Source organism: Lotus japonicus, chromosome 2 (genome assembly GCF_012489685.1).
Source record: "Lotus japonicus ecotype B-129 chromosome 2, LjGifu_v1.2".
Taxonomy (NCBI): domain Eukaryota; kingdom Viridiplantae; phylum Streptophyta; class Magnoliopsida; order Fabales; family Fabaceae; genus Lotus; species Lotus japonicus.
Window position 1 is genome coordinate 898,295 of NC_080042.1, and position 20,017 is coordinate 918,311.

The 20,017-nt window shown below is 38.0% G+C and overlaps 2 protein-coding genes across 3 annotated transcripts; both read left to right on the top strand.

Moving 5' to 3' along the window:
* Positions 1–8,166: 8,166 nt before the first annotated feature.
* LOC130737359 (RNA-dependent RNA polymerase 1-like) lies at positions 8,167–15,512 on the top strand. 2 transcript variants are annotated; one of them, XM_057589106.1, is made up of 5 exons: positions 8,167–8,238; positions 8,850–9,388; positions 11,129–12,972; positions 13,596–13,746; positions 14,523–15,512. In XM_057589106.1, exons 2-5 carry the CDS (start codon positions 8,876–8,878, stop codon positions 15,348–15,350), a joined length of 3,336 nt encoding a protein of 1,111 aa, XP_057445089.1. In that variant the 5' UTR covers positions 8,167–8,238; positions 8,850–8,875; the 3' UTR covers positions 15,351–15,512. The 2 variants fall into 2 exon arrangements, with proteins under 2 accessions (XP_057445089.1, XP_057445087.1); XM_057589104.1 differs by lacking the exon at positions 8,167–8,238 and adding an exon at positions 8,250–8,366.
* A 1,846-nt stretch (positions 15,513–17,358) lies between these two features.
* Positions 17,359–19,475, top strand: LOC130737360 (uncharacterized). Its single transcript, XM_057589107.1, has 2 exons — positions 17,359–17,521; positions 18,913–19,475. The coding sequence occupies exons 1-2, from the start codon at positions 17,374–17,376 to the stop codon at positions 19,251–19,253; spliced, it is 489 nt and encodes a 162-aa protein (XP_057445090.1). The 5' UTR covers positions 17,359–17,373; the 3' UTR covers positions 19,254–19,475.
* The last annotated feature ends 542 nt before the right edge of the window (positions 19,476–20,017 follow it).

The following is a 20,017-nucleotide window of genomic DNA, read 5'->3' on the forward strand; positions in this document are numbered from 1 at the left end:
CTTAGTAATTATTGTTTGCTGAGTTTCTGACTGATTGTGATTGAATTCTGTGTTTTCGCTCTAAGGATCGTTTGAGGAATTCCGTGGAGCGGAAGGAGGAGATCGTGAAGGAACGCTGCAGGAACGCACTAGAGGAACTACAGGTGAGGGCCACTCACTGAATACTAGCTAATGCTTTAGGTGTCGACGAATTCGACTTGATTTATTATTTATGAACTTGATTGTGATTGACTGGGAAATGTTTTCTGGAGGCTTCGGCCGAGTGAACTAATTGAGACGTGTGTCTCCGTTTTCTGAGGCTTCGGCCGACATTGTTGATTATTTATCGCTTGAATTGTTGTTGATTGATTCACATGCTATGTGCTAAATGGTTAATCTAGGATGTGTTGATATATGTGCCATGACATTTGGATTGTGCTAATTTGATTATGCAATTACACATATATCTGTTGTACGTCAGAGTGAGGATAACGGGTTGTTATGCCACACTCATCATGAGATTTTGGGAAAGTTTGACAGGACGAACGGAGGTTCGGGCCTTGTTATTGTTTTAGTGATCGAGACCTTCTCTGGGAGTTACTTGGGATTATGGGATCTTTTAAACTCATAAGATTAGAGACAAAACTAAATGGAAACTATTTTACAAGGAAAATTCATAATACACTAAACAACCTCTGAACCCTTTAAATAATGATAACAATCTCAGATGAAAGCTAGGGTTTGGATATTAGTTTTGGAAAATGAGAAGTGTCGTTGAATCCAAGTTTCGGGAAACTAATAAGTTTCTGAGTATGTTGATACTCTTTTGCTCGATGAGCAGTTTTATTGTTTGGCTATCTAAAAGATAAGCCGGGAAATTAATAAGTTTCTGAGTACGTTGATACTCTTTTGCTCGATGAGCTGTTCATTTGTTTGGTTATCTAAAGGATAAGCCGGGAAACTATAAGTCCCAAGTACATTGGTACTCTTTGCTCACTGAGCATTTTTTGACCATCGGAATTAGATGAGTCGGATGACTCGAGAAGTCATCACGGGTGATTGCACTCTTTGTATATTTAATTGTCTTTTGTCGTAAAATCGACATTTACCTTAAGGTATCCTTTTTAGAGAAAATAAGTTAGCTAGAACACGTGACGAGTGAGGTCGGAGACGTTGTTTGGCTAGTCACGTTGCATTCATTCACACATTTTGAGGTTTATACACGGTGAGATGCCGAACCTCGGTGGATTCCAAAATGGTGATAAGACCTGTATTTCCACATAAGAACACTGCAATGATTATTAGTAGCAAACGGAAATGGCAGGCCTACGGGTATACTGCTGATCTGACTACATTTTGTTTGGTATAAGAGACATCCGAGCGGAAATGGTCCCACTATGGCCGGTGCTAGGATTGACTCGTTGGTGCCCATCCTTCCGGATTGCATATTGTTCCTCGTCATATCATTCATGCACCATGCATACTGACTTAGCTGCCGAGTGTGATTGATACTTGTTAATCTTACTTGATATATGTTAATTGTCAGTAATTATCATTTATATTCAATTGGAAGATATACAATTTATAATTCTATCACAAACTTCTAAGCCTAAGTAGCTATCCCTTAAACTTTATCTACTAGGTGTATTATTTATGTAATTCTTTGAGTTGACCATCGCATCTGCTGTTTGTGTTTTGGCGGACTACACCCATTGCCAGATGTCCATGGCGGATTGGTTTACGATGGCCCACCCTTCGGGGGGACTAGGTTTGAGATGCTAGATCAGGAGATCCCCGGCTCATGGTTGGTCGACCCCGCTGGCCACCGAGCGATCTACTCGGGGAGAATAATGGAGGATCGTGTCGACAGTCTGGGACATTTGACGGAGGGAGTACTGAGGCGTTACACTGTCAGCTTTAACCTGCCACCCAGCGTGCACTGTGGACCCGGTGTAGGAGCACCACCACCGTCGTCTTTCGACGACGAGGACCCCTCGGAGGAGGAGCCTGTGGGAGGGACTTCATCGGACTCTAGTTCACCTACTGTTGCTGTTGCTGACGATTTTGGATCGGGTTCCGAACCCGCAAGACTAGCCCAGGAGCATGTTGCAGTAGCGAGAGAGGGGATGGATACAGACACTGACCCAACCGTCCTGGATTCTGATTCAGGCGACGATCATACCAGTATGTAGTTGGGAGTGCTGTGGTGTGGTCCTCTGGACAGGATTAGGGTAGGAGTAGTGTTACAGCTCTGGTCGTCATGTTCTCATTTTGGGGCAGGGTAGGTCCCCGACCTTTAGCTTTTTGTGTGGTTTTCTTTATGGAAATCACAGAGAGTTGGTCGGACTAGGTGGTCTTGTTTAGGCCGTTTTGGGCTGACCTAGTTTCGTTTTGGAGGACTGTATTACGAACACTTGACCTTTTATTTTGGTTTGTACATATTCGCCAACGGGGACTACTTTCGGTTACTGTCCCGTCACTGGAGGATACTCGTGACGTGGCTTACTACTTACAGCGGGGGCTGTAAATATATTGTACATTAGTTATGTTATCTTTCGCTGTAGAGTCTTTATTTCGATAAGTCTATCTTTTATTATTTAAACAAATCGAAAAAAAAATATTCACGTTTTTCCGCTTTATTTTCTTTTTGGTTACTAAAGTGACGCCACCGAAATCGGGGTGTTACAAATTGCGCGGGGTTTTAGAGGGTGTTACATTATTGTTGTTGGGTTGATGATGAACTTAGACTTCTTGGCGTCTAGTTTGTGAAAAGGGTTTTGAAAAAAGGTTGAAGCTTGTTGTTGGGGCTTCAAGCTCTTGTGTTTTGATGCTTTGATTTCGAAAATGGAAAGCCAAGGGAGAAACTACTCATCATAAACCCTATTCTTGTTCAAAAGGTTGAGTCTTGATGTTTCTATGTTCTCATGAAGTAAAGTCTTTAAGAGATGATTTGTAAACTTGGTTTCTAAGCCTTGAGGGTTAAAGTTCAGGTATTTTCCTCATAAAGTTGTTCTAAGTGTTGTTCCAAAAAATCGCTTCCCTTTCCCTCTGGGGGTGTTCCTTGCGGGGCAATTACTGGTTGCTTGACCCGTGGAAGACGTCGGGCCGGGAACAAGCAAACACTCCCCATGCGGATGAAAGTCCAAGAAAGAGGTTATGGGGCCTATGGGATATTGCAACCTAGGAAGTAGCATGCGGTGCGAAGACGTGGCTCCAAACCCCGATAGATAGGGGATAGGTGAGTGGAGGAAGGCTAACTAAGGTTTTTCTTGGTTTGAACTCTTAAAGCTAAGTTGATTCATGAGGAGTTATAGGCATAGTTAAGTGTATATGTGATTGCTATGTGATTTGGGTGACTAATGGTTGGATGAATTGTATGATTGTGTGAAGGTGAAGGACACCTTGAAAGAGCTCAGACCGGAGAAGCCAAGGAGAAAAACAACGATCAAGGTACGGGCACTTCAGGTCTTAGACTTTAGCATGCAAAATTGTGTGTTGGGCTTGCATGAACTTTTATGGTTGATGATGAACATGTTAAGACCATGAAATACTACTGGAAATGAGCTTAGTATGATGCTTCAACTTTATAATTATGTAAGGAAACTAAAAGGTTAAGACTTGGGCCAGAAATGAAGTTAAAAGTGTTAGAAATTAGGTTTTGGGGGCTCTAACGGAACCCAGCGCTCGAGCGCTTGGGTTGGGCACTTGAGCGCTAGAGAGGAGGCTCACCCCTGACTCCCAGGGCACTGGAGCGCTATTTCTGGGCGCTGGAGCGCCAGGCCCCAGGCAGCAATAACCCCCGGGGCGCTGGAGCGCCCAATGCCAGGTTTTGGGGCATCTTTTGGAATGTTTTGAGGTACATTTGTATATGGTTTGAATCCTTGAATATTATGCTTGATCTAAGTGAGATTTATGAGCTAAGAATGCATGTTGTACATGAAAACTTGTTGAGAACATGATGAGTGATGACATGCCTAAATGCCTTGATGATTGAGAACATGAATACTTGTTGAACATGATATGGTGAACCCTAGAATATCTATGATGAGTACATTCCTTGTTTTATATTCATATGATGCTTGATGAAGTATGCTGTGATATTTATCATGGTACGTGATGTATGGGCGATGTTGATCGAATGAGTTCGAAAGTGGAACCTAAGATGGTTGGGCTACTGTGGTGATGGATAGCTGGTGACACCTATGAGTTGGTGACCCCGAGCTCTCCTGTCAGGGTGTGGTGAAGTCGTCGTCAAACGACAAAAGATTATAACTACGATGTATGGCTAACCATAAAGCATAGTATTGCATTGACCGAGGGTACTGCTGGAATGGGAACCGAGGGTTGTTTAATAATGATTGTTGGAATGGATCATTAGATATTTGGAAATTGACTGCTGGAATGGGTCTTTGTCTCGCCTGCCTGGTATGGAGGTGGCATTTATACGGATCATGGTGAAAAGAATAACATGTAGGCATGAGAACTAACCTTAGGAATGGTGTTTGTGACACATGTTGAGTTTGTGTGTGATGATAACCTTGTTAATTACTCCCTCTGTTCCTTTTTAAGTGTCGTTTTAGAAGAATTTTTTTGTTCCTATTTAACTATCATTTTGATGTTTTAAGGTTACAATTTGTCAATTATACACTTACTTTTTCAATAACTTCACTTCACATTTTCCATAAAATTCTCCTTTCTCAATAACTATGAAGAGCTTTGTGCCTTTATGATTGGGTAAGAGTGGTAAATGGCTGGAGACCTTTATGAATTTATAATTGAGATGTGAGATGGTAGAATGGGAAAAAACACTCTAACAATCCATTATCTTGGTTGGAGAGCTTTATGCTAAAACGACACTTAAAAAGGAACGGAGGGAGTAATTAAAATACTGAAAAATGCACGATTAATTGTTGTATGTGTGCACGTCCTACATATGGCATTGTGGATTAAGAAGTTGACCCTTGCATTCTTCCTTATACCTATGTACTCTCTATGATTTTACCTTAGAAAATGAGCAAGGAGCCGATGGACGCGTGGGAGGGAAGGTCCCATTCGGGGAGTGCGATGTTTACCCTTATTGAGGAGGACCCGAGGTCGTGGGAGGTTGACCACCTCCGACGACGGGTGACTTTCACTAGTCATGTAGCTGAGCATAGAGTCGATGAGTGTGGCATTCCTTTTGACCGACAGATCAACCGACGGACACTGAGCTTCAACGTTCCACTAGGAGTCTTTGGGAATACACCAGGGGAGTCTTCGACTTCGGCGCCACCCCCGATTGTAGAGCAGTCGCCCCCTTCACCCGTGCCGGTGAAGGAGGAGCCCACATCACCATTACCTTCTCACCCCGCTACCTCTTCTCTGGTGCGCTGTCATCTAATCCCTCGCGTGATCCATGAGACCGTCTCTTTGGTTACTACGACAGTGGATGTGGATACCGATGTGATTGATATATTGGACTTGGATGACGAGGCTGTTGTGGGGGTAAGCTTGGGGACGTGAGCAAGACTACAAGAGGAGTCAGAGGAGGAGCCTGAAGAGGAGTCATATCCAGAGGACCAGTGGCCCGGACTGTAGCTGAGGGTTGGGTAGTTTAGGTCGTCGGTTAGGGTTGAGTCAATCATTGTATTCTTGGGGAACATGGTAGATCCCATTTATTTTGTAATATTCTATTCAGATGTAATGATTTGTATTTGACTACTTATCCATCTTTGTTGAGGTGACATGTTGTAAACTCTTTCTTATCTATTTATTTATGTTGGGTATTATTTATGCATGTTGTAGAAGCATTACTTTGAAAAGAAAAAAAAAATATATCTCTGCATTTTAGGACAGGTCGCATTGTTAAGGTGGCTCAAGGTTACTAAGTAATCCCTAAAAATCGGGGCGTTACAATGTGGCTTTCAGCTATTGGACGTCTGTGTAAAAATCTTTTACACTCTCAAGTGCTAAAAGATGAGGGACACAAAGGTTGAGTGGAATGAAGGAGAAAAGTCCAGGGTTAAAAGATAAGAGAGTAGTTTACTAACAACTAATATTTGCCTATAAAAAAACACACAGTGTATAACCATTAAACTCATAAATATTTGTGTAAGCAAATTTTACCCTATTGGTGCTCATATTAAATTCTATGCTTAATAGCTCTTTTGGTCCCGCACTTATCACGATTTGACAGGTATGGTTCCTCATGGAATTTATTAGCCTATAACGTCCCTTACATTTACTAAATATTGAAGTTTTGATTTTCCGTCAACTTTCATCCAATATTTAACGGTTTTTGATTAAAAAATCGGAAACCATAAAATTGTTAATCCGATTACATAAAACTATTCTTCAAGCCTTATTTTTAAATGATTTTTTAATTAAAAACCATTGAATATTGTATGAAAGTTTGGTTTCCCACTAGGGTGAACCATTAATATTTTGGTCCACCGGTGCACCAGGGGGTATTTTGGACATATTCCCTTTCTCTTTTTCTCCCTCACACTCTCCCCCCCCCCCCCCTCTTGCCGCACCCAAGCTAATTCACCACCACAAATACTAGGCATGCTTAGATTAGAGTTATATTTCCAAACTGATAGCGATTGCAATTTAGTTAAGTCTAAACCAGAATTCAAAAACTCCATTTGACACCTCACAATACAATTTCCAGCAACTTCGAAATGAGATTGAGGCATGTTTTAAGCCGAATTTGGAAAAGTAAAAGGCAAAAAGACTGCCCATCTCCATCACTTCAACCATCTCCAACAACACCATCTCCAATAGCACCCAGAAATGCCTTCAACACCACCAACAAAGAGAAAAAAACAACCTTTGGTACAATCTTGTTTTTTTGTTTTGTTTTGGGAAAGCCAAATGGAATTTGTGCCCCAACCCAATTTCAATTCAAAAAAAAAGGAAAGGAAAAGGAAACAAAACACATATGCAGGTACATAAAAGAGAACAAAAAAGCAGAGCGAAAAAAACAGGGAAGCACAAAAGAGAATTTCCGAGAAGAGAATTTCCCCATCAACCCGCAACATCAGAAACGTGAATTCCAGGAATTGCCAACCCCAAACAGATAATTGGATTCCAAAACCATTGAACAACAAGAACAAAAACTCTTCACTTCCCACCCTAAACCCTCAATCCAATATTTTGCCCAAATTCACAACCCAGATCTTCAAATCACAGCTTAGAAGGGCCAAATCGCAGCCCAAAAGCTTCGAACGCAAAATGGTCATAACCGCGCCATCATCTCCATATTCCCCTTTTCCAGATCCGTGCTGCCACCACCTCTTATTCTCGTTTCCGGCGCCGTCACCTCCTCCCTCTTCTTCATTGTCCAAATCACACCACCACAGCTTCCAAATCAACCACCACCGAGCCTTCTCTTCCCTTCACCCTCGCAACCGTGTCAACCGACCACCACCGAACCGTTCTCCTTAAAATGCGAACCACCCTCCATCTCCTCATCTCAGATCTGAAACGGAAGCACCTCTGCCTCCTCCCTGAAGTCGCGCTGCCACCACCACCTCTGGGTTCGCAGCGCCGCTGTCATTACGAGTTGATGAAGGAGAGTGGATAGGGCTATGTTAGCCACCAATAGTTTCCAGAAGCAAGGAGAAGAAAAGGGGACCTTAGGGTTAGGGTTGATCATCTACAATTTTACCCTTTTAGCATCCATCTAATCATGGCCGTTCAATTAAAGTATATTCCAAAATACTTAAATCTAATGGTGATTAAGTCTGGTCCATCCATGGACCAAAAATAAAAGTGACCACCCTAGTGGACACCGAAAGTTTGCCAAAAATTAAAACTGCAACAGTTAGTCAATGTGAGGGACGTTATAGACTAATAAATTCCTTGAGAAACCAAAGCTGTCAGATCGTGATAAATAAGGGATCAAAAATGCTATTAAGCCAAAATTCTAAAAATAATTGATAACTCTACGAATAAATAGGTTTTTATAATTTTTATTTTGTTACATGGAGGGCCTACTCAATCTATACATTTTAATTGGATATCAAAATTAAATGGTATATAATTGTGAATTTGAATGAATTGGATTGGACGTTTACACTTTCTGTGTAAATTTATTGGAAAAAAAAGTGGTGACTATTGCCTACAATAATAATAATAATAATAATAATAATAATGAATTTGGGATTGTTAAGCTTCCGTTCCTTATATATTAACCTCGGTAGTCGAAACTTTTCCATTCCACTCACTAATCAGCACTACTGTACATGACAACGGGAGTGTACTCTTGTTGACTTGGTATTGACGTCCTTGCTTTTCTCTCTGTTTTTTTGTTCAATTTCTCACGATGATACACAAGTGATCACTTGCTCATGCTCAATTTCTCATCAACCCTCTCTTTCTCTCGATTTCCCAAAGCTTTTCATGTACTGCAGTTTGTTCTTACTGTTTCTGATGATCTCCTGTGGTTGATGCTTTTCTGCTATGATGCTGCATTTTTTTGTCAAGTTTGCATTTTGTTATATCTGTTGCATTTCAAATTGGTTGTCGATGATTAAACTTCAACAAAAAGTAACGGTTCCGGATACAGTATACATATATTATCATCTTTGTAGATTCCATTTTTCCTATATAGCTTTTGCTAATCTGCTTATAAATGTTGCAATTATTATTTTGTGCTGTATAGGGATATTTGCATTTTCAAGAGGCTTCAAGGAAGATTGTTAATTTTGTGGCACTATAAATCTGTTTGATAACATAAATGAAGAGTTTTGCTGACTTGAGTTATGTTAATTTGTAAATTTTATTTGAAATCTTTACATTTATTTGGCTGTATAACAGTAGAACTAGTGCCTATTTTAACTTGATTTATATTTCTTTTTAATATTTTCTTCTCCAATCCTATCCAGGAAAGCCACAAGAGTTAGCAACAAGGATGCGTAAAACAATCGAGTTGTATGGTTTCCCTTGTCATGTAACTGTGTCTAGTGTAAGGACATTTGTAGAGAATTATACTGGTAAAGGCACTGTGTATGCTATTAAGGTAAGACATGGAAAAGGGCGTGTTCCAAGAGCATTTGCTATTATTCAATTCACCTCTGTGGAGTCTTCTGCAGACATGATGTCCAGAGCTAACAGTTTATGGTATGGGAACTCCTATCTAAAAGTTCGCGAAATGGAAAGAGATATTGTGCCAAAGCCAAGAACCTTTTTGCATAGTTTGAATAATGTGAAACTGTCTTTTGGCTGTCAAATATCAAAAGGAAGATTCTCAGCTTTATGGAATACCGTGAATGTTGAGGTAAATTTTGGGTCTGGAATGAGAAAGTGGCATTTCATTCTGTCCGATAACAATGTCAGATACAAACTTGAGCTTTCATATGAAAACATTTGGAAGATAGAGCTGCATCAACCACGGGGTGGAATTGCAAAGTATCTCCTGATTCAGGTTGTTGAATTTAAGTGCTCTATAAATGTTTTGTGGCATATTCTTCCTTAGTAAACTACATGACATTACATAATAATTAAAATCCCTTGTATGGTATGGACCTTGCTTTTCCATTGTTGACAATTTATTTTCCTGAAATGCTTGTGACAATTAGGTGTTTCATTTATATGTCTGATGTACTATAGTGTATGTTCTGCATAATGGTTTTTTTTATTGGTCATGATATATCTGGTTTTCGAGTGCTTTTTCAGCAGTCATTTATCTTTGTCAGGAACCAAGATTTTATACTTTGTAGTTTAGACGTGTTTTTCTTCCGGTCCCTTTGCCTTGATTAGTTTTATCTTTTGTAATAAAATTTATTTTTGATTGAACAGTATTGGTTTGGGAGTATTAATACAAAGTAATAATATTTGTTGGTTTGGAGTTGAAGGTAAATTCAGATGTTTCATTCTAAATATGTTCAGAAATAGTTTTGCAATTAAAATCAAAGTTTGACATATATGACTGTTCTTTGCAGTGAACTGGTAATTCACATCCTGAAAACCAGATTTACCCTATATTTTGACAGGTAAAAAATTATAGGTTTTTGTGCCTGATAAGATTGGATCGTATCTAAAAAATTAAATTTTATTGAAGAAATTCCTTATCTCCTTCTCTGAATGAAAGAAAGGCAAGAACTGCGATGAAAATGAACTCCCAACCAGGCATGAGAAGAGACCTGAACTATCCTATATTACTAACTTTTCTTGCTCCCTATTGATTATTGTCTATTGAACAGCCTTTGTTATTCTCTTAATTGACTGCTGTTACCCTGTTGAGAAGTTCCACATTGACCAGATATAGGACCAAAATAGTCCTTATAAAGGGTAGAGCAACCCTCACTCCTAAGCTAGCTTTTGAGGTGGAGTTAGGCTTTACCCGAATTCTCATTCACCCTTGACTATGATTCCTCTTAATATGCTAACAGTGCCATGCTTCTACCTGGCAATCTTTTCCTGCCTTTTGTATTTTACATTGTCTTCAAGAAATTTATTGTCTTATTATATTTAATTTATAACTTTGATGATCTCACTCTGATGTTGAAATCCTATGGTCATAAGTTTTTATTGCCTTTCATATCGAGCAAGTTTTCCTAATTCAAGTCATTCCGTATCTTTTTCTTCCAAATCAATGGATGTAATTTTTCTTTTGTGCTGAGTGAGTTATTATATATAGGCGATAAACCTCTTTAGGTAACTTATCATTTAGGCTTAATAGCACTTTTGGTCCCTCACTTATCACGATTTGGCAATTCTAGTCCCTCATGGAATTTATTAGCCTACAATGTCCCTCTCGTTTACTAATTGTTGCAGTTTTAGTTTTTCGTCAACTTCCATCCAATTTTTTTGATGGTTTTTGATTAAAAATTCAATTATAAGAAACTATAAACCATAAAATTGTTAATTAGAAAACATAAAATTGTTCTTCAAACCTTATTTTTTATTATTTTTTAATTAAAAACCATTAAATATTGGATGAAAGTTGACAAAAAACCAAAACTGCAACAGTTAGTAAACGTGAGGGACGTTGTAAGCTAATAAATTTCTTGAGGGACAAGAACTGTCAAATCGTGATAAGTGAGGGACCAAAAATGTTGTTAAGCCTATTATTTAATGGCTCTGGTATTACTGAAAGCCAACTTTTTCATCTTCAATTGTGGACTCTTATCTGACACTTTTGTCTATGCTCTTTAATTGTTAGTTACTTGGCGCTCCTCGGATTTACAAGCTTAACAATCCTACTTCAGGAAATGTATATGAAGATCCTTCAATGAACTATTGCATGGATACCCCTGATGAGCAATGGATCAGAGCAGTTGATTTTACTCCTTTCAGTCGTATCGGGCAGTCTTCTGCTTTGTGTCTGGAGCTTCCTGATGGCCAATGTGTTCCAAATTTCAGGGAAAACTTTGCTTATTATGAAGAAAGTGCGAGGCGATACACTGTAGAGACAGGACTTCCTTTTTCTCTCAATCTTAGGCTTGTCCCCATTGTTGCTCCTCCTCAAGGCATTGAAATACCATATGATATCTTGTTTAAAGTTAATTCATTGGTTCAACATGGGTGTCTTGCAGGTCCTTTACTTGATAATGACTTCTATCATTTGGTTGATCCATGTAGAATGGACCTTCAGTTTATTGAATATGCTTTAGAAAAATTGTACCATTCAAAGGATTTTTGTTATGAACCCACAAAGTGGCTGACTGAACAGTACATAACGTACCTTAGCTCAAAGAGGCCTCCTCGGTCACCTACAATATCCTTGGATACAGGGTTGGTATATATTCGCAGGGCTCAGGTCACACCTTGCAAAGTATACTTTTGTGGTCCAGAGATTAATGTCTCAAATCGTGTTCTACGCGAGTTCCGTGAACATATCGATAACTTTCTACGTGTTTCATTTGTTGATGAGGAGTTGGATAAACTTTATTCAACAGATTTATCTTCACGCACTGATAGGCAGAAAACAGAGATATATGAAAGAATTCTTTCCATCCTTAGAAATGGCATAGTAATTGGTGATAAGAAGTTTGAATTTCTTGCATTCTCATCTAGTCAGCTTCGGGAAAATTCTCTCTGGATGTTTGCTCCTACAACAACTGGATGTACTGCTGCTTACATAAGGAAATGGATGGGAGATTTTCGCCGGATAAGAAATGTGGCTAAGTATGCTGCTAGGCTGGGGCAATCTTTTGGTTCATCTACTGAAACTCTAAGCGTCAGAAGGGATGAAGTTGAGATTATTCCGGATGTGAAGGTTAATGATGGTAGAACCGAATATGTCTTCTCTGATGGAATTGGGAAAATATCTCATGAATTTGCCAGGAGTGTGGCTAGAAAATGTGGTCATAATTCCACTCCATCAGCCTTTCAGATTCGGTATGGCGGATACAAAGGAGTTGTTGCTGTAGACCCAACATCACATGCAAAGCTATCACTGAGGAAGAGCATGCACAAGTACGATTCGGATAACACAAAGTTGGATGTTTTGGCATGTAGTAAGTTTCAGCCTTGTTATCTGAATCGGCAGTTGATTACTCTCTTATCCACTCTTGGTGTCAGGGACAATGTTTTTGAGAAAAAACAAAGGGATGCTGTTAATCAACTGGACACTATGCTAACAGATTCATTAAAGGCACAGGAGGCTTTAGACTTGATGTCTAGTGGGGAGATCACCAATATTCTGAAGGAGATGCTCATTTGTGGCTACAAGCCTAATGTTGAACCATTTCTCTCAATGATGATGCAGACATTTAGGGCATCAAAACTGCTGGAATTGCGAACAAGAACTAGGATCTTTATTCCAAGTGGAAGAGCAATGATGGGATGTCTAGATGAAACTGGAACCCTTGAATATGGTCAAGTGTTTGTTCAATTTTCCAACAATAGGCTCGGGAATCAGAGTCTTTATGTTATTACGGGTAAGGTAGTAGTGGCGAAAAACCCCTGCTTGCACCCGGGTGATGTGCGTGTTTTGAAGGCTATGAATGTGCCAGCTTTGCACCACATGGTAGATTGTGTTGTTTTCCCTAAAAAAGGAAGCAGGTAATTATTTTCCTTAAATATTTCAACACTCAACAGGACATTATGTCATGCGATCATGAGTTATCTATCATTAAATATGATGCCAATGAATTGTCCTTGTGTTGAAGATTCAAATAAATAAAATTTGTTGAAAAATTATTACCTAGGTAAAATATACGTAGGTTTTCCAATTTCATGTGTTTTCATGAATTTACATGGTAGGTTATTGAAAGTGAAGGATACCGAGAATGAACAAAAGAAAACCTAGCAGGTGCTGTCATGTGTTACAAGAAAATGTCCTTCACACTGCCTTTACTGATATACGTATTTATCAGTGCAGATACAACCTTTATTGTTCAATAAATTTCTATTATCACACTGGATGGAAGGGGAGTTGCCTTCATGCTTCACATGCACTAAACTCACTTTAGTAAATATGATATGCTATGTTGCTGCTGCTTTTAACAAAAGATACATCCATTCTTGATTTTCTGCATTATTGTCTCCTTTTTTCATTACAATGTTGCAATTCCATCCAAAGTTATTTCTCTTAGAAATGGAGATGTTGCTTTTTATTTCTTCTTGTTGTCGAGTCTTCCTTTTAAACTGTTTCGTGACACCAATATTTGACTTTTCAATATCAGACCTCATCCAAATGAATGTTCAGGAAGTGATTTGGATGGAGACATCTACTTCGTTTGTTGGGACTCTGATTTAATTCCAAGTAGGACAGAACAACCAATGGACTATACTGCTGCCCCAAATATGGAATTGGATCATGATGTAATGATTGAGGTATTTTTCTTATAGCATGAATGCATGTTATCCGTAGACATTGTTTCATGTTTCTTTGTATTTGCTTTGTTTGAGTCTTATGATTCATGATCTTTGAAGTTTAAAGCTGTTTTGACATTCTCTTGTGTTGCTTTGTTTATATTGTCAACCTGTCATGTCTATATATGTGGCTTTATTTATATTTGTTGTAAATGCATGACACCATTTTAGGCTAGAATATATCTTTGTATTTTCTTCCATAAATATCATGAGTTACTTTATAATTATTAGGACATATCTTTATTCCCCTTTTCCCTGTTTTCCGTTAATTAGGATTCATGTACAGTCTATAAATATTGGAGATTATACATTGTAAATCTTACGTAGTAAGATCACTAATTATTTAACCCATTCAATTAGACTGCTTATGTTAAATGGATTACTATGTTCAATTGTTTTTCAACATGCTTCATAATTCCATGACATATGCTAAGAATTTTGATTCCTGCATCACTTGTTATGCAAAATATCAGCCCTTATATAAAATATTTTGATAATTACAAAATCCTTTAATATTTAAAATCACGTTTAAGTTGTCACGTGTATCTTTTTCCTTGTGAAATTTGCCAATCCCATTGTTATTTTTAATCTTGTGCAAAGGTTTTTTTTGTAGATTTTGTTCCGTTATCTTGAGTTGTTTAAAGTATCTACTCAAACCGGCATCAATAAAGTATCTTTTTTTTGTCTGCATCATGAAATCTAATCACATGTTTTCATGACATGCTTTCTTGTTGCAGGAGGTTGAGGAGTATTTTACAAATTACATAGTCAATGACTGTCTGGGGATAATTGCCAATGCACACACTGTCTTTGCAGATAGGGAACCTTTGAAAGCAATGGCTGAACCATGTATTAAGCTTTCACAGCTCTTCTCAATAGCAGTTGACTTTCCAAAAACCGGTGTCCCAGCTGTTATACCTCAAGAACTTTATTGCAAAGAATATCCTGATTTCATGGAGAAGCCTGACAAACCCACCTACGTGTCGCCTAACGTAATAGGAAAGCTTTTTAGGGAAGTGCAAGGGATTTCATCAAGTGCTGGCTCTATTACATCCTTCACTAAGGAAGTGGCTATAAAGTCATTTGACCCCGACATGGAAGTCGATGGCTTCATGGACTATGTTGATGATGCTTACTATCACAAGGGGAATTATGACTATAGGTTGGGAAATCTGATGGACTACTATGGGATCAAAACTGAAGCTGAAATCCTCAGTGGGAATATCATGAAAATGTCAAAGTCATTCACTAAAAGAAGGGATGCGGAAGCAATTACTATGGCTGTAAGGTCCCTTAGGAAAGAGGCGCGCACCTGGTTCAATGATAGCAGTGGTGGTGGTGGTGATGATGCGTACGCAAAAGCTTCGGCTTGGTATTATGTTACTTACCATCACAGTTACTGGGGTTGCTACGATGAAGGTATGAATAGGGACCATTATCTAAGCTTCCCATGGTGTGTGTACTCTCTCCTTGTCCAAATCAAGAAGGAGAAGATAGCCAGGAACAGAAGAAATGCTGACCAATCCTTGGAGTACAGTTTCAGTCATAGGTTGCATTTGAATTAACAGTTCCAGGTGGACTTTGTACTGATTGACTTTGCATGTATATAGTACGTGGTACTGTTATGATAGAAGATTTGGTGGACTATGATTTTCTATAAACTTTTAAGTCTTGTAAATATGGCAACTCCGGTTTGGTTTATTTTATGCTTTTTGTAGATGCTTTGACATATTTTCATTTTCTGAGAAATTAATTGATGTTGGAATGAATGGATTGTAAATGTCACCGAATGGCATGGCTAGGGAAGGATATGGATTCCCTCTATTCTTCAACAGGGATCCAAATTTTGGAACCATTCTCTGATCTTTTTTTTTTGTACATTGCTATAGTTGAAATTCTTTTATGGAATTTTGTCTTGATAGAGTGTTTATTCTTTGAAAGGAATTTCTGGATATAAATTGGCTGGGGAGATTGGTTTTTTAATAGAAGATATGAATCAAGAGAGAATCTTATTTTAAATTTCCTATAGTATCTATTTTGATTCTAAAAGAGGCATGCACTTGTCCTTTTGTTTCTTTGTTGGTTGAATTGTCTTCTTGAGTAGCTGCAGATGAGTTTGAGTATTTGCATTTGTCACTATCAGTTTTTAAAATGCATTAATTTCTTTACCACATGTGGATAAGAAGTCTTATCTGTCTTTAAAGAGTGCTAGAAACTAAATTAAACCTTTACTCTTATTTGTCTTTGGAGTCATGCCCTCTGCATTTTGACCTTTGACATAATATACTATAAACATGGAATGGAATAGGATACTTCAATACATTATATATCCCATTTTCCAAAATATGATATAGTAACTTTTAAAGACATCCTCTGTTGATTTTTTCTCTTTAATTTCTAGGACATTCTATATTTGATTTGTAGTTTTGTTGTATGTTTATAGAACCTTTCAAGCGGTGCTACTTTGCGTGCTCCTTTATGTTTTATTATTTTCGAATCAAAAGATAATGAAGTTCAACCCATTAGCCTTTTCGGATGAAAACAGGGTTAGCCATGGCTCCCCCAAACTTTTTAGAAAAATCTTATAGAGAGTACATAAGCCAAAAAAAAAAAATTATTGAATCAAAGCGGATTTTTCAATAAGAAATATATTGAATCAACAAATTATGTTCAATAAAATCACGTTTTTTTTTATACATTCAACAAAATCACTATAGGCAAAAAGGCTCAAATTAACATTTTATCCTAATGTGATTTGGGGTCTCTCTAAAATAACGAAACGCAAGATGTCATGTCCACTGAAGGAATTTATGTTTTCTTTGGAACACAAAAGGTATTTGCGAAAATACATGAGTGAGGTGGTTGTTATTATACAAGGCACATTCATTCTTGCTGTGGACATATTTAAAATTACATAAAAAATTTAGTGTCTATATAAAATCTCTTACAGTGTCGATGCAGAAAAATTATCCTAAAAGCCAAAACATCTCATAAATTGTTTTTTATTTTGATTTTAAGTTTTTAAATCACCCTTTGGAAATCATATGTTCAATAAAAAAACACAAAAAGGGGTGCAGGAAGTTCATTTGTGAGTCTGATTGTGCTCCAGTGTTGAGAGTGATTAATTACCCAAGTACCTTCCAGGTGCTGCCTTTAGTTGGGGAGGTGGCGTCTTGGCTAGCTCAAGATTGGGAAGTAGCAACTGGACAAATCCCCCGTGAAAGCAACGAAGCAGCAGACTGCATGGCTAAGTTTGCATCGAGGAATCGCGTGCAGGGATTGTCTATCTTGGATACTCGCTTCCATGACTTGGAGACTATTATGCTTGGGGAATCCCTGGTGATTCAATTAGTTGTGCCTTAGTTTCTCTGTGTACTTTTCCGATGAAGAAAAAAAAAGAAAAAACACATAAATTGTTTATGAAAACAGTTTTTTAAATTCAAAAAACTTAAAAATGTATCAAACAAATCCTTAAATCTTTTATTAAAGATGTTTGTTTTTATTGGTTATAATAATTTTTGGCATTCCAAATTTATTGGGCTTTATGTTTTGCTCAATGACTAATGGGCTTAAATCAAAGTTATACTCATGAAACTTGTTGGGTCAGGTCGGTTCTCCGGCAGCCATTTTACCTTTCTGTTCCAAACCCAAATCACGAAATCAGCAGAGAGCAAACCCCTTCACCGGCGTCCACTGCAGCCGTTCTTTCATTCTCACCCACCTAGAATCACTTCAGGTAAACAATTAACACGTTTTACTTCCATCCACACACTATACAATGTTGAAGCAGTAACTTCTATCATCGTTTGGCTCTCATTTATTCTTCTCTAGGTTGTAAGCGCATTTTGATTTTTATTCAACATGTTGTTATCTGTTTACTTCATCTTGTTCCAGACCTTACACTTACAGTTAATCAGTGCAGTAATATCAAAATCCCCACTAACCAATTGTCATAAATCCCCCTGGTTGAGCTTCTGAGTTCGAACCCAGCACAATGTGAAAGCCAAAAAATCCCACATTACACGTATCATATGAAGAAACTTATAGTTGTATTCTTCTCTGTAAATTTTACTATATATATTTTATCCAGATCTCTAAGTTCGGGTTGAATTATAGTCGTCGAGAAGTCCCACATTGACTGGGATAAGACTAGTTAAGTCGTAGAGCAATCTTCACCCCTGAGCTAATTTTTGGGTTGAGTTAGACCTAACCTCAATTCTAAGAATAGTCATTATCATTTGCATCTTTGTGTTGCCACTGGAAGTTTATCGCTTGTGTTCAATCGCCCCCCATCTTTAGCAAACTTAAGGTCATTTTTCATTTCCTTCCTATCTCTTCTCTTGTCTATTTGTTTTGGGTGTGATAGATAGAATCAAGGGTGTGGAGATGGTGGGGAACTGTTTTTAATCTTAAACTGGTTGGTTATATTAGAAATTTAGACCGCAATCTATAAAACTCAGTAAAATTGAAGTGCCTCTTGGTCTGGTCATTAGTTAATTTAGTGTATCATCATGAGCTAATTTAACCTGCCCTAAGAACTTGAGGCTTTGGTTTTGCTGTAGGTAATTGTTTTTATTGGATCTCCTCTTTAGTCATTACTCATTAGCGTTTTATGTTATTTAGCATATCAGCTCTATGAATGATGTTTGTTGATCTCAAGTCCTTGATCACTACCTGTTCAGGTTTCTTTATTATAACCTATAATGTTGTTCTGCTTGCATTAAGTTATTTAAAACATGCAGTTGGATGCAGTATATTAATTTTAATTCTTTCCCACCTCAAATGATATGCTTCCAACAACATCCACCAAAGTGCTCTCCCACTAGGTGAGGTTGCGACATGTATTAAAAGATGTCGTAATATTCTATCATGAATCATGCCTACAAATCAAAATCCTTTCAATTTTTGCCTATGGTTATCCTTGATCTCCTTATATCTCTAGCTATTGGAGTTGGACTATCTTCATTTCGCATATCTTCCTTACCGATGCATTTCTTAGGCTTCCCGTCTATCATTCACCGCCTTCCTGGTTTTCTATTATTACACATATGATTGGGAAAAATTTCAATCTGGTTACAAATTTAAAAATATTAACTTGGTTTATTCTTAATGCTGTGCTGATTTCAGTCGAAGGCATGAGTGCATTCAAAGCTTACAAGGCTTGTGCCCCCATTGCTTGGAGCCCTAATCTCTATATAACTCTGGTGAGGGGCATTCCGGGGACAAGGAGGCTCCATAGGCGTACTTTGGAAGCACTACGCCTGGGCAAATGCAATCGAACTGTAATGCGATGGAACACACCTACTGTTAGGGGAATGCTTCAACAGGTTTTAACAGAAGCTCTACACAAGTCCATTATCTGCTGGAAACAACTTATCTCCCTTTGCCCGCAAACAGAAGGACGAAGCCCACCTAGCCCTCCGCTGGTCATAAATCATCAACCTGCTGCTGCTGCTGGTGCCTCATAAATCATAGTAATCTGCTGTGTTCTTAAAATGTTGTCTCTTTGCTGCTAGTTCTATCAGGTGCAGAAGTTGAGAGCTTTGGCCTCAAATGAATAAACTCTTGCTTTAAAGATCATATTTTTAGTTTGATATATACTTTGTAGTGTTTTCAACAGATAAACATTAGTCAAATTTTGGCTTCTGCTTATGAAAAGGGGCTGTTAAGAGGTTCCTTACTTTCTTTAATCATTCATTACATAAATGTTTGTTTCTTTTGTAAATAACTTACGATCTAGTTGTGCTTTGTTGTATATCTACTAAATACTTAGTACTACGTGAACAAGGTTCTGCTATATCACCCTAAATTAGCCAACGTGAGACACAAGCAAAACCGACCATTGAGAATAAAAAAGGGAATTCAAGAATATGATAAGTTTACAAGATGAAGGAAACAACAGGAATGAGGACATTAAGAAGGATGACATTGAATGATATGAAAGTGGAAGAAGCAACTGCTAACAGCTCCACCTGATTCACAACCCAATATTTCTAGAACCAAATCTCATCCCTCTCTCATTGAAGAACTAAAGAAGCTGATCGAATTGTCTGTGAAGAATTTCAATTTAGAATTTCAATTTAAGTTTGAAATCTTTATTATGGATGTAATCGTTGAACATTTTAGTGTTAGAAGGTGTTTCTCCTGATGTTGTTGTTAAGGACTGTTTCAAGACACCAAGGTTTGAATGTCCCCCTGATGCCAAATCTACTTGTTAAGACTATTTCTAGGA

Excerpts from the sequence above, each read along its gene's own strand:
- LOC130737359 (XM_057589106.1), top strand. The coding sequence starts at position 8,876 with ATGCGTAAAACAATCGAGTTGTATGGTTTCCCTTGTCATGTAACTGTG. Across the intron at positions 9,389-11,128 it reads CAAAGTATCTCCTGATTCAG|TTACTTGGCGCTCCTCGGAT; the intron begins GTTGTTGAATTT and ends TTTAATTGTTAG. Across the intron at positions 12,973-13,595 it reads TTCCCTAAAAAAGGAAGCAG|ACCTCATCCAAATGAATGTT; the intron begins GTAATTATTTTC and ends TTTCAATATCAG.
- LOC130737360 (XM_057589107.1), top strand. The coding sequence starts at position 17,374 with ATGAAACTTGTTGGGTCAGGTCGGTTCTCCGGCAGCCATTTTACCTTT. Across the intron at positions 17,522-18,912 it reads CCCACCTAGAATCACTTCAG|TCGAAGGCATGAGTGCATTC; the intron begins GTAAACAATTAA and ends TGCTGATTTCAG.